General features: G+C 40.1%; 2 protein-coding genes across 8 annotated transcripts in view; both read right to left on the bottom strand.

The window, feature by feature from the left end:
• Positions 1–295: 295 nt before the first annotated feature.
• MRPL44 (mitochondrial ribosomal protein L44) lies at positions 296–9,477 on the bottom strand. The gene is made up of 4 exons (XM_061636845.1): positions 9,211–9,477; positions 5,027–5,495; positions 3,419–3,597; positions 296–1,622 (listed from the first exon to the last, which is right to left on the bottom strand). The coding sequence occupies exons 1-4, from the start codon at positions 9,372–9,374 to the stop codon at positions 1,451–1,453; spliced, it is 984 nt and encodes a 327-aa protein (XP_061492829.1). The 5' UTR covers positions 9,375–9,477; the 3' UTR covers positions 296–1,450.
• Positions 9,478–12,528: 3,051 nt separating this feature from the next.
• MFF (mitochondrial fission factor) overlaps positions 12,529–14,155 on the bottom strand; it is a 35,259-nt gene continuing 33,632 nt past the window's right edge. For all 7 annotated transcript variants that reach the window (XM_061636837.1, XM_061636838.1, XM_061636841.1 and 4 more), the window contains one exon: positions 12,529–13,371. In XM_061636837.1, coding sequence (XP_061492821.1) covers positions 13,240–13,371 — 132 coding nt within the window. In that variant the 3' untranslated portion in view covers positions 12,529–13,239. The remainder of the gene's footprint in view (positions 13,372–14,155) is intronic.

Here is a 14,155-nt window from a genome sequence, read left to right as displayed (position 1 = left end):
TATCAATGGCTACTAGCCGTGATGGCTGTGCTCTGCCACCCTAGTCAGAGGCAGCATGCTTCTGAAAACCAGTTGCCGGAAGCCTCAGGAGGGGAGAGTGTTCTTACACTCGGGTCCTGCTTGCGGGCTTCCCCCAGGCACCTGGTTAGCCACTGTGAGAACAGGATGCTGGACTAGATGGGCCACTGGCCTGATCCAGCAGGCTCTTATGTTCTTATGTTCACTATTCTGTTACAGTGCATATCAGATTGACACTAGTGCACACTTTGCTGAAAAAATACTGCTCTACATCTGGGCCAGTTTACATTTTTATTAATACATTAATTAGAAGGACCAAGAGAACAGAGTTATTATTATTTATTAGATTTATATCCTGCCCTTCCTCCCAGTAGGAGCCCAGGGTGGCAAGTTCATGAAGGGTATTAGGAAATGCCCAAAGGGGCCATAGTCAGCCTATAAGCCTAATGTTGTGCAGACTTACTTTACATGTTTCATTATATGCTGGGGCAGGGAAGAGAGAATTAAGAGATAAACCAAGAATACAGCTTGGGACCAGGATACCGGAAAGACCGTCTTACCCCTTATACACCCAGTCGATCACTGCACTCTGCAGGTGAGGGCTTCCTGCAGATACCATCTTATCAGAAAGTTCATTCTGCACAATATAGGAAATGGACCTTTAGTGTGGCGGTATCTACCCTGTGGAATTCCCTCCCCTTAAATATTAGGCAGGCACCATCTCTGCTGTCTTTTTGGCGCCTTTTGAAGACTTTCCTCTTTCAACAAGCCTTTTAAGTTGAGACCTATCCCAGTCTGCGTCTGTGTTAGAATTGCTTTTAATATGTTTTCTTTAATAATATGTTTTTAACTCTTTTTTTGTTTTAAAGATGTTTTTAAACCTTTTTAAAAATGTTTTTAACGTTGTTTGTTTTAATGTATTTTAAGGTCTTTTTATGATGTTTTAAAGTGTTTTTAGCGTTTGTTTGCCGCCCTGGGCTCCTGCTGGGAGGAAGGGCGGGATATAAATCAAATAATAAATAAATAAGAATGTGTTGGAACTCATTATGAAATGGACATTCACAGATATATATTTACAAGTTAATTTTATGCAATAGTGAAATCTGAAACATTTTGTTGTCCAAAATTCTACTGACATTTTACACTGTAGACTTCCCCACTGTACCCCAAGCATGACTGCTCTGAGTTTATGCAACATGAGGTCTAACTGATCTTTAATACACTATTACTGCATGAAATTTATTTATTTATTTATTTTCTGCATGAAATGTGATTGCTCTCCAAAGTAGTAAAAAAAAGTATAGACAAAGAGATTTATTAACAGTAAGGGAAATTGGTAAGTATTTTGAAAGCCAGTTTCATAATAATTCACTCATTAATTTTTTCCCCTTTAAAATGCAGCATCATTGCATACAGAAGTGACCTTTTCTGCTTAACTGCTGCTAATAGCATTTTCTGCTGTCTGCTCTAATTTTGGAGAAGAATAATCCCATGGTCGCCTGTTCTCAGTGAACTCATAAAGTTTTCGCAGGGCCACACGGGCAGCCTCTTCTTCAGCAGCTAATATTGTTTCAGCAGTACCTTCTGCCAGAAGCTTCTTATCACTGAAAAAGAGAAAACACTTTTGTAAGAAGTCTTGATTAACACTGTGCCTATATAGAGGGAAAGAGCAATGCTGTCTTCCTTTCTCCTAAGGTTTTAGGCCCATGTATAAATATTCACAGAACACGATTTTATTGACCCTCAGCTTACATGCTGTGCTGAACAATACCAGTGACTTTCAATGACTCATTGGAGCCTAGCCCATCTGAAAGGGTATGTACATATTTTTTTGAGATCTATACCTTCTCTTCCATTTCAAAAGAACCATAATTCTTCAGAGCACTAGTAACAGTATAGCTTGAATAGATGTGAAGGACACTGTATACAGAAATAGGACAATTTTCTGATCTACAGAATTAGCAGATTACCAAAACTGGTTGTTGGATACAGTATACTATTTTGGATTGCTTGTAATGTGTATGTGGCACAAAGTTGCCTACTCCAATCCCCCACATTACTACAGGCAGTCTGAAAAGCATACTGCAGAAGCAGTTTTGACTTGTATTTGTGTAGGTCCACCTGGAAAACATTTTTCCTTGAATTCCGTTTAAGATCTTATCTGCTGCTTTTATCGTTTGTATTGTTTTATTGTACTGATTTTATGCTGTACACCACCCTGAAATCCAAATCAAATGAAGAGTGGTATATGAAGTTAATAAATAAGTTACAGCAATTCTATGAAGGCCTAAGTCATTAACTCTCTTGAAGGCTCCTCTTCTTCAAAGTAGTGGAAGAGCTAGGTACAAGCTGGGTTCCTTTTGTGTGTGTACAAAAGTGGTGTAAGAGTGAAGTGCTTATTCCTTCAGAAGCAATCATGTGATTGTCTTTATTAGTGTAAAAGCAGTCTGGTTTGTTAAAACACAAGCCATGAATAATATTGTCATACTGTATGTGAATTACACAATGTAAAAGAATCCAAAACTAAAAAGAATGACAAGACTAATCAAGATCTAACAAATTTAGAATGAAGCCCATTCATTCTGAATGATCGTGGCAAGGAATGACCAAACTGGACTTAAATTTGTAAGATTATCCCCAGCATTCAGAGAAGACAGAGAGAAGGGAAAGATCAGATATTGGCTACCAATAAATAGTAGTGATAGCAAAGGAGGAAGCAAGGCTAAGATAAATACAAGGCAAAAGCTTGGTTATGTAATTAAAGTCTCTCCCCCTTCCTTTCAAAGGTTAAAAATACATCAGACTAAGTCAGAGGCATTCACAGCAAGTTTAACAGGGCAGATATTGACACTACAATGTCTCAACTCACATTTCATTGAAGTGAATAGTGAATCAGGCTAAAGAATGCCAGAGACAAGTCTCCTCCTGTCAGACACACATCTCTAATTGAACGGCCAAGCTGAAAGATTTATTGGTACTCTGATGTCTACCCTTCTTTGGAGAGTAGAAACTAACAGACACATTCAGCTTCTTTATAAGATGCACCTCACACCTTAGCAAGAAATGTGGGAGTAGAGAAACAGCCAGCTCAGATGATTTTACCAGCTACACGTGGTAGAAATTGCATCCTGTCTGTCCACTAGAAGTGCCTATGCCAAACCATTAGGCCTATAAGATCTACCCATGTGGGCACCATATTTGACTCATATCAACTTGCCATGGTTGATTCCCAGACTACATTGATTGCAAGGTTTGGGCTTTTGCTGTCACATATTCCATATATAGGTTTGATTCAAATGTGACATCCACACAAACAGCCTGTCGGCCTAGAGGCAAGACAGGGATGATCTCACCATACATAGGCAGTAAAATCATTTGAGTCGTCTCAAATCTGACTAACCAATACAATCCAACGAAGTACAAGGGTAGGGCAGTGCTAGCTCCTGACTGCCGTGTTAGTCTTGGTTCTGGAGCAGAAATATTCCTCTTTGCCAGTTCCTCCAGCAACAATCCCATGGGGTTTACAACGTTCCACATCTCAAACAGATCTTTTCCTATCAGTTGAGGAATGAAGAAGTCCTGGATGTAAAAATAGGAAATTTTCAGATGTCAATACACTTTGATTACTTGTACGTAGAAACAAATATCATAATATTAGGAATTTTTAAATGATAATGATTGCTACAAAGAATCATGGCGATAAATTGCTCTTGCTAATTCTAACTGTTAAAAGAAACCAGAACTTGACAATAGTTAACATCAAAACAAAGTTTCATGTTTATGTACTTATTTCATGAAGCTAGCTAACAGATTGAAACTGATACAGAGCACATAAATTATATTTTAAAATCAATTTTAAGAAATAAATAAAAACACATAATCCCTTAAAGTCAATCAGAAGGATTGCATGGCTATGAATTGTATACAGCATTCATAGTTGAACCAAATGAAATTAATGAGCATGATTGACATAGGTCTACTCTGAGTAGATACAGCTTTGTTTCTTGCAAAAGTGAACTGCTGCTACGTCATGCTATTTACTATGAACTAAATATACCTCTCAGATACCTCATAAACAAGGGATTTTCTATTAGCATATTAGTTAGAAAGAAATTTCTTGTAAATTAATGAAAGTTGAGATGGGCACGTTGCATCCCTATTTTGGAGGCAGAAAAAGCTATACTGCCATTATGATTTGGAGCTGGTTTCCATTAACAGGCCTGAATGATAAGGATATCAAGCACACAAGACAGTCTGCTAGTTACATCACATACAGGTTCTCTGGAATTGCCCTCCCTAAAAGTACATACCATTAGCTTAACTGTCTGACTTCAGAAGGCGGTGCAAAGACACTACCACATTATTTATGACGAGTCTTGCCCTGGACTCAGGCCAGAGAGTCCAATTTCATGCAGTAGTAAAACAAAATGATTTGCATTGTTACTAGACAAATAAACATACCACAATACTATTAAAGTTCTAATACAACTGGATGTGCATGCATTGTAATTAGCAGTGGGAGCTTCTCAGTTTTCAGATGCCCGTGCAGGCATATGTCTCTTTCAAACTTTTAAAAGCTTCATTTAGCATATTAAAAATAATATCTTTTAGACATTCCTCTTGGTATTCCATGTTGGAGTGCTATCAATGCGTGAAAACATGATGAAAGAAGGCTGGGTCATAGAGGCCAAATATTGATAAAGAAAACACAGTGCCAGAATTAGGTACTATAGTAATATATAACATATTGTGCATTTTCTTTGAGCATCATTGATTTTCTTACAAACATTCCTGCCATAAGCTGCTTGAAGTTTCTATTTCAATCACACATATGCAGTTAAAAATTAAAAGGATGGTTGTAGGAGATTACAAACTAAATGTTTGAGCACCAAGATGGAATTTATTATTCCTTTAAGTGTTATGACAGGGAGAACTGAAGTCTAGGATGGGTGCCAAAGAACTATTAATTATACTACACATAACAATGTTATAGTGTGCAATAACTTACCCTTACAAAGATCTCTGTTCTCTGAGAGCCACTACTTTGATGCAATGCTCCTATCACAGCAAAGAAAGTCTGCTGAAGCACATTAGATGGCACAGGAAATTCTGCACAAAGTGTGAAGTCTTGTAGAGACAGGTTTTTGGCCAAATAACACACTAATTCTTCTCTGGTGAGAAAGTTAACAAGTGCTTCAATGCCTGCATGTGGAATTTTTGGATAGGCTTCTTTCAAACATTGTGCAAGGTAAGACTGGGAAAAAGAGGCCCCCTTCAGAGAAAGTTCAGTATTATCCTTGAGATTAAGGGCAATTGCTTCTTTGTCTAGTCCCAGGTTTTGGCGTCTGGACTCTTCATGTTTAATATAACAATGGTTAACAAATGCAGTCTTGAGGAAGTCCACAGAAAACTTCTCATGTAACCGGTGGCTAAAAGCTTGTAGTTCTGCATGATAATCCCAGTTAGGTTTCTCAGAGCTAAATAGAGACAAACAAAAAAGCAAGAAATCAATCAAGGCAGACTTTTGAATGGGATGGGGAACCTGTGGTCCTTCACATTTTGTTGGATTACAACCCCCATTATCCCCATCTACTAGCCCTGCTGGCTAAGGCTGGAGAGAGTAGATGTTCAACAACATCTGGAGGGCCATAGATTGCCCATCCCATCTCTAGTCCACTATTCTGAACTAGATGTTACAAAGCAAGCATTACATTCTCAGTTGTTCTGTGATCTGTTTCTGTTAGGAAACCATACTGTAAGAATAGTAATGCATTATGTACAAGAAGTCAGTATTTCAGATACTCAAAAGAATTAACTGCTGTTAGCAAAAGCATGTTGGGAACAGAGAATTCTATAAACATTGAATTACATCACCCGTAGTCCATTAATTTAAATGGGCCTATTCTGAGTATGACTTAGTTAGGTATCAGCCATTGTCTTTCATTACTTTAATTAAACTTTAATTTATTGTTCAAAAAACAAAGATCATTGTTCCAGATGCTGCAGAATTTCTACAACAGTAAACTATCGAATGTTGAACAAGCTGGCAGAAAGCAGGGAAAGAAGGCTGATAGGAAATTAAAGAAATCAAAGACCCCTGCTGCTTCTGCGCTACAACATATCACACACCTTCCATTCTGTCATACTGCATCTGCTCATTAGTACAGCAACCTGGTTCATACACCCTACTAAGCCAAAATGAAACCACAGTTTATTAAACACCCCACACTTAAATCACAAGTCACCTCACAGACAATCAAACCTTGGCTTCATGAGAAACTGAATTGTTTCTCCCCGGCCTACTGCTACCTACTTCATACTCCTTGCCTGATATCCTGAAAGTCTTTGCAGTGTCCTGCTCTGGAGTTACTTCACCATATTGTTATGCCTCTTCCCATTGGCCAGCAGTGAGAGTGAGGGTGTGAAAAGTCTATCAAATTTCTTCCTTCACCTAACAGCCAATTCCCTTTCCTTCAAGCAACACTGAGTTTCTAACCTCTTCCTCCGACCAGTCTGCTTGCTTTATCACCCCTAGCTGCCAATCACTCTAAATGTTAAGCAATAGAATATATTTCCAGAACACTAGGTTGTATCCAGTGCTCCACACACAGGATTCAGCTGACACAACAGGATTTCCATTTCCTCTCCTCCTGCATCTCCTGCCAGATCTACCCTGGAGTATCTTCAGCGTAAGAAACAGACACAAAACCTGGGTAGATCATCCCATACACATCAATTTTTAAGCACATTCAATGCTTTCCATATAAGAAATGTGTATAGAGCTCAACAGTACCCTTGTTGGGAAGTTTTGAAACATCAACTACTTTTCTGGGATTTGGGGCTTCTACATCTCAGATGAGTTAGATGCATCCAAGATTAATTCTAAGTACTATACTGGGGACCCCCAAGATATACCCCAATCCAGTATTTGTGACTGGAAACAGGATCTTCGTCTGATCCATTAAGATCTCTCAGGAGGTATTTAATTATTGGCTAAAATTTAAGGGAATGCTGAAGCACTGTCTGGCAAAATTATTTTAGCAGGAATAATTTACTTTTAGTTCATTGTGGGATAAAACCTGGCATCAAATTATGACAGGTTTACTCCAGAAATTTAGATATTTGGAGAGCATTTTTTTTCAGAGAGATCCTGTCTTGCACTAAGGAGTACAAATGATGTGTTTTTGCATCTCTTAAGTCAGTAAAGATATCCTCCTAATATGAAAATGAAATGGACTGCCTTCAAGTCAATTCTGACTTATGAATAGGGTTTTCATGGTAAGCGGTATTCAGAGGTGGTTTACCATTGCCTTCCTCTGAGGCTGAGAGGCAGTGACTGGCCCAAGGTCACCCAGTGAGCTTCATGACTGTTTGACTCCCAAACACACACATGCCCCAGGCACCCCCAAATGCTGTGGGGGGGAGGGGAGAGAGAGAGAGAGGCTAGACACCTCCGAACACACACACATACACACAGGCACTCACAAACCATTCCCATCCCCCAGTACTCACAAACTGATCCTCTTCCCCAGGCACTCAAAACCTTACCAGCCCCCCCACCTGCCCAGGCTGCTACCACCACTGCCCTGCGTAGGTTGCTTACCCGCCTGCTACTGAGATTGCCATTGCCGCTGCTTAGGCCGCTGCCACCATGTGAGCCACTTACCAGCCTTCCCCTGTGCCCCTTGGCCGGGAGCACAGCACAGCTCAGCCTTACTTACTTCTGCCCTTGATTGCTTCTCTCCTCCCTGCCCCCAGCCTTTAGCCCAGGACAGCTACAGTTCACCTCCTGTCCCCCTTTGCCTGCTGCTGTTGCCGCCACCATTGTGGGCATCTGAAGCATTTATGCTGCAGTTTGCTTGCTTCAGCCACCCACCTTACATGCCTGCTCCACTTACCATGAATGCTTCAGCAGCTGCTGCCACACACCTACACCAAAGCATTCACGGCAGATGCGATGCTTAAATATATAAACTAGGTCCATTATCTGTTTAATTGTTTGCTAACACAATTATCTTGCTGGTCTGTTAAAAAATGGTACCCTCTGGTCAATGTGTCGAAAGACAGATCCCTTGCTTTTTAACAAGTATATTAAGATACTGAGAAAAGGAGCCACCTATTTTATGGCGCTGGCTAAGGCATGAGCTACATTTTACAAGGTAAATGACAAAGATATTAATGGAGAAACTTGATTATCTGAGTTTATATTTTTGTATATTTCACTATGGCCAATAGTTACCTACAGTCTTAAATTAGGAATAGGTATGACGGAAACTTAACCTGGCTCAGCCAGTTGGCAAATATGTCATTTAGACTACCAGGTTTCAATTAAGTCACTTTTTATTGATTATGCTCAGTTTTGTTTTATCTATTCCCATTTTATTGTTTTATACTGTGACGACTTAGGGATTTTGTTGCGTTTATCCCTCCTATTTATTCTGTATTATGTCGACTAATGGTTTTCAGCAATACATCTGGATTGATTAACTGAAAAACCTGCTATGTCAACTCAAGGTGACATTCCATGTCTCTGATGAAGTGGCTCTGGTCTCCAAAAGCTAATGCCATAATATATTTGTTAGGTTTTAAGACATCATGAGACTCTTTGAAGCTTGTGCTGCAGCAGAGGAACAGGACCATCCCTTTGGATTCCCCCCCCCCTTATAACTCAGTCCTCATTCTCAACATAAACTAAGTCACTCAAGGGCATTTTTGCTTTTTAAAAAAGCCACCTTCAAGTCTTTGCGGATGTAAAGACGGTTTATACACGTTCTCTATGGACAATTTCATCTCAGGCTCTTGACAGTTCTCTAACTTTTTACACGACAATCATGAGGCCACGACAGATTCTCCCCAGCTCATCTCCATAGAACTCGCTTTACAAGCCCGCAAAACGACGGAACTTTAGAGAAATTTGCCCTTCCCACGTTTCTCTCTTTCCGAGTTACATTATACCGCCGAAAAAACGCCTTCGCCTTCACCTCCAGAGTCCTCACTCCCCCAACCCCGTAGCCAGCCAAGGAAGCAGCCCTCATTGGCCGCCTTCTAAACACTGCCCACGTCCCCTCCAGGTAACCCTTGAGAAGTTCCGCGCAAAAAGGAGACGGGGAAAAGCCACCGGCCCGCGCTAGGCCCTCCTGCCCTCTCCGTCCAAGTCCTCGTTCTTTCTCCGAGAGCCCCGCCCCCTCCTACCGGCGCTTTGGGGGTTCGAGCAGCCGCTGCTGCTCCAGATAGGCACGGACCCAGCGCTGGTTATCACGACGCGGCTGAGGGCGAAGCGTGATACGCCCAGGCGTAGCAGCAAGCAAACGATGGGAACCCTCGAAAAACAGAGGCCGTAACAGCACGGACGCCATACTGTCGAAGGAAAGATGAGCAGGCGCTTCACCGTCCGGAAACAAGCGCCACCTCCTTTTTGTTCCGGCTAAGTTCCTCCGCTAATAAAGATCTCTTCACAGCAAGCTGGGATGGCTTCTAGTTCCAAATAGATGGAACTGCAGGACAGACTTGCCCCCACAATCAAATAAAGGCAAATGAAGTGTGGGATAGTGGCCAGAGTGCTAGGCTTAAACAGGCCAGATCAAAGTTTATAATCCCCTGCTAAGCAATAATGTTTATTGAGTGACCTTAACACAGCACTTCTATCAGCCTAACCTCCTTCGCAGTGTTACTATGAGGACTGAAAAAAGGATGATCCATGTAAGCTGTAAAAGCTGTAAGCTGCAGGTTGTAAAAGGGTACTATAGTATTTTTTCATAAAAGTTTTGCTTTGTTATCTTCTCACATTTTAATTTCAACAAAATCTTGTATACTTTTGAGAATTTGTATCCATTAGTACTACAAATCAGGTTTGTTTGTTTTCAAAATCCAGATTTTCATTTTACACATTAGAGTTCCTCAGGTTTAACTCTTTCCTGCCAAAAATCTCATCCTGCAGCTATTTGCCAATATTAATTTTTCAAAAATCAAGTCAATGCAGAAAATGGCAGATAGATTGCTTGCGGGGGCAACCTACCACCAGCATGTAACACCTTGTTTATGGGATATGCACTGGCTGTCAATCTACCAGGCCAAGTTCAGGATTTTGATACTAGCATATAAGGCCCTATACTGCTCAGCAGCAAGTTGAGACACTGCCTTATTCCTTATATCCCGTCACTGCATTCTGCAGTAGTTTCTTTTTCAAGTCCCAAAAATATCAGAAGCCCTCTCCACAGTAGCTCAGAGCAGCATTCCTGTTGAAATAAGACAGGCACCTACTGTCTACTTTCCAGAAACAACTGAAGACATTTTTGTTTCAGCAAGCTGTTCAGAGAGGATGAAAAGGACTCTAGCTTTTTATTTTGTATTGCTTTAAAACCTATTTTCAGCTGGGTTTTGTACTGTGTTTTTGTACTAGTAACTATTTTTAGCTGGTTTTATAGTACAGCTACTATTTTTGGTTGTAAAACTTGACACACATGCAAAAGCTGATTAATAGCAAAATGGCACAGGAGAAAGGATTAACCTACTGTATTATGGTTCCCATCTGTCTTGGGGACCTCTATAGTTTTTATTGTTCTAAGTGCATTTTTAAAACCACTCTGACAGGAGTATTAATCAACTCTGCTGGCCTTGCCCTCACTATTACTGTAGGAAGTGGTATCTCAAAAGGTACTTCTTGCTTTTTTTAATCAGCAAACTCACTCTTGGGCTATTTTATAGGGGCCTCTAGCAACTGACCCAGCAATTTCTCCAGTCTGAGTCATTTATGAAAAGGCCAGTTTTTATCAAAGTACATTATGTTTGGAAATAAATTGTGCATCAAATTTGGCCAGGACAAACTCAGTAGACATGGCTATGGCTCTCTTCAGCAAAGGTAACTTAGGAACACTGCCTGGTTTCTTCACCCATGCCATAAAGATATGAACTTGCACAATTCCTTCCTATTGAGCTCTGTGTCCAGGCAAAAGCAATCATATCTCTTTCTATGCCAGCCATACTGCAGGATTGTTTAAAGTGAAAATTTCTGGTACAAAACCTAACACCATTTTGCTCGTTCTTTCAAACTGTGGCAGCATAGTTCCATTATGGCAATGTTCCTACAAGTAACTAGCCTGAACAGAGCCCATTTCTTTTAACCATAAACAATGGCTTGTCTCACACATCATGGTAAGCCAAACTATGGCTTTTGGGGATGTGAGTGTTCAGGGCTCACAGCTGCTTTCATCCTCCTCTGTCTTTTTTACTCCCACACCACACTGAGTTGTCAGGCTCATTAACTTCTTACAAACCCTGAGCTGTAGCAAAGAACAAACTATGACATGCAGAATAGGCCAAGGGCTGCAAAGGTTTACACACCACAAATCACTATAACATAGCAGATGTGTCATTACATAGTTTAGTTGCTAGGTTTGAATGGACTTAGTTGTATCTGGGTGGAGTCAGGAATTTTCTGTCTGTTCTTACTGGAGAGATGCCATAAAGTTCTTACTTAGCTTCCTTACTCGTGTATGTAAGCATTCCATGACAGAATGAAGCAACAAGTAATTTATTGACCTTTCTCTGCTTCTATGTACAAATCTCACCAGTGGTGAAACAGCTAAAAGTTCTCAGTATGGGCAAGACCCAAGTTCCACTTCGCACACTCCTTGAAAAATGGTGTAGGCCGGGTGAACAAAGAGACAGCATAATCATGTTGCACTTTTCTTCCCCACTTTTCCTTAACATTATAGGCTCTATTAATGGGCTTTCTTAAACACATGTAAAAAATCTATTTTTTTGTTCCTTTGCCACACTATTTGCTCTGCAGATACTTTTGTGCACTTTACTAACACACTGCTTGTAACACACCAAATTTTGTATAGGGATAACTCTATGCGTCGTTCTAACTGATAGTAGCATTAGATGGCCTTCTGGTGCCTTCCACTTTCAATTTGGAAATTAAGAGTGAAATCCAATGTTGCATGAGCAGATTTCCACTTGGGCAAAGATACTTCTCTTTTGCCCTGCAGCCTGTTTCACACACCCAATCTCTTACAGAGGGTCCCCCAACTCTCCACAGCTGATTTGGGGAGCACATAGGGGACGGAGAGAAGAAGAAAGGAAGAAGTCCCGTTGTGAAAGCTGCAGTCCATTCTGCAGAGGGACACGAATGTCTATCACCCTGACATTAAAGTGCAAGTAAATTAGCAAACTCCATCCTTAAAGATCTCAGTACTTAGCTCACCTAGTTTTTAATCATGAAAGTGTTTGGGGGCAGGGCTTTATTCCCCCCCCCAAAAAAATGCTTTCATGTCAGCTTTTTCTTTGCCTAAAGATGACAGACATTTTGAAATCAAACACACAATGCATTAATATAGGAAAATAAGATTGAATGAAAATCTATGAGCAAGCAAGAAAATATAATCAATCATGGGAGAGTGATTTGAGATGCAATATTGACCTAAACATAGTGCAATAAAAGCTTTTTTGTATCTTACATCCAGACAACTAAGGGTACAGTTAATTGAAAAAATAAGAAATTAAGCATTGCTGTGGGTTGACATTTATTAAATACATTACATTGGTACTTTGTTCCATAATCTTTAGATCACTCATGGACAGACCTGCTTAAAAATAGTATTTTTTTTGTTTTTGTTTTTTAGAAAAAACATTGCAAAATTAAAACTAAAATACATCTTACACACACCCCTGGATAATCTGCTGACATCATAGCAAAGAATGTATTTTAGTCAATATGTACATGTGCTTGAATGAGAGATACTCAGGATGCTTTTTAATCTGGTGCACTACTGCCTGAAATTTGGCTAAAGGAAAACAAGTGCAATAAGGTTAACTGTGAAGGTGCTACATTTAATAATGGAATAACAATGAGAAACCCATAGTTTAAGTTAGGCCACTTTTCAATTAATTCCAAAATCCAGCTTTGTTTTCTTTCTATGTTAGAGAATTGTCCACAGTACACCTTTGTTAGGTGGAGGCAATTCCCTTTGCAAAATAATTCAATCCAAATGTAAGAGTCATGCAAAAGGAAGATAACAGGATGTTACAACAAATCTGAAAAAAACTTAATACAATCATCCAGGCCTCCCTTTAACACTGTAATGTTATGTTACAGTTGTTTACTGTGGCATAAATTGCCAGTGCATGGATCATAAATCACCATACAATTCAGAGACAGAAACAAAGGACTAAACAAATTCTCTCTATATTTCTTGAAATCTTTTGTTGTGACCATTTCTAGCGTCGAAACCAAAGCCAACTATTTAGTAGCCAGAAAGCTACAGTAATTGAGTACATGATCATTTCTCGTTTAGCACGCTCTTTGTTTTCTTCTTCCAGAAGTTGTAGACGCCGATTAAGTTTAATTATCTAAAAAAGAAAAAGAAAGGAAATGCCTTTCAACTTCAGTGCTTAGCACAAGTTTACTAATTATTTCAATACTTCTTTATTTCATCAACTTTCGATTTGGGTCAACCTTCAGCCAAGAGGGTCTGCCCACATGGGGCACTAGTAATGGTAGTCTGCAGCTCTGCAACACTTGTTAATAGGATATTTCTGTTACAATGATTCCACACTCCTTGACCTCAAAATCTTGGCTCATTACACCCATATAAATGATGAGTTTAGCCACTCCTACTTTTATGTGACATATTCATTGATTTTTAGACTTACTTGGTATATTTCGTTTTCCAGTTCTGATTTTGTCCCTCCACCTTGCATGTCTTATCCTTACCATAAAATGTGTGGTACAGATCTCTAATTCGGGGGTGGGGGGCACCCATCACAGATCCAACTTTGACAGATGGGCAGGACTGATTGGCACTGGGAAATGCACTTTAAAAGAGGGTTGGATTCAAACCACTTTCTCCAAATGAAGAATTTTTTCTTCTTCAGACTGAGAAAGTGAGTCCCCTCGGCTGTATTAATTAAATGGGGCACCCTGTCAGCACAGACAGGGAGCCCTGCTTGTAAAAGACCGTCAGGATGTCAGATGGGGGGGTGGAGGGAGAGGTTTGTGGGGAACCGTCTTTAAGGCTAAATTGGAACTTATGCTAGGTCTAATTAGGACTGTGAGCTGGAGATTCCCCAGAGCTTCAACAGAATATGGGCACACTAAATGGTACATAATTCTGTACATTAGCACCCTGTTTCT

This window comes from Rhineura floridana, chromosome 7, assembly GCF_030035675.1.
Source record: "Rhineura floridana isolate rRhiFlo1 chromosome 7, rRhiFlo1.hap2, whole genome shotgun sequence".
Classification (NCBI taxonomy): domain Eukaryota; kingdom Metazoa; phylum Chordata; class Lepidosauria; order Squamata; family Rhineuridae; genus Rhineura; species Rhineura floridana.
This window is presented reverse-complemented; position numbering and strand designations above follow the sequence as displayed.

Coding starts and splice junctions, on each gene's coding strand:
- MRPL44 (XM_061636845.1), bottom strand. CDS start 9,374: ATGGCGTCCGTGCTGTTACGGCCTCTGTTTTTCGAGGGTTCCCATCGT. Junction 5,496..9,210: donor CTCGAACCCCCAAAGCGCCG/GTAGGAGGGGGC, acceptor GTCTCTATTTAG/CTCTGAGAAACCTAACTGGG. Junction 1,623..3,418: donor TACTTCGTTGGATTGTATTG/GTTAGTCAGATT, acceptor TCTCTTTTTCAG/TGATAAGAAGCTTCTGGCAG.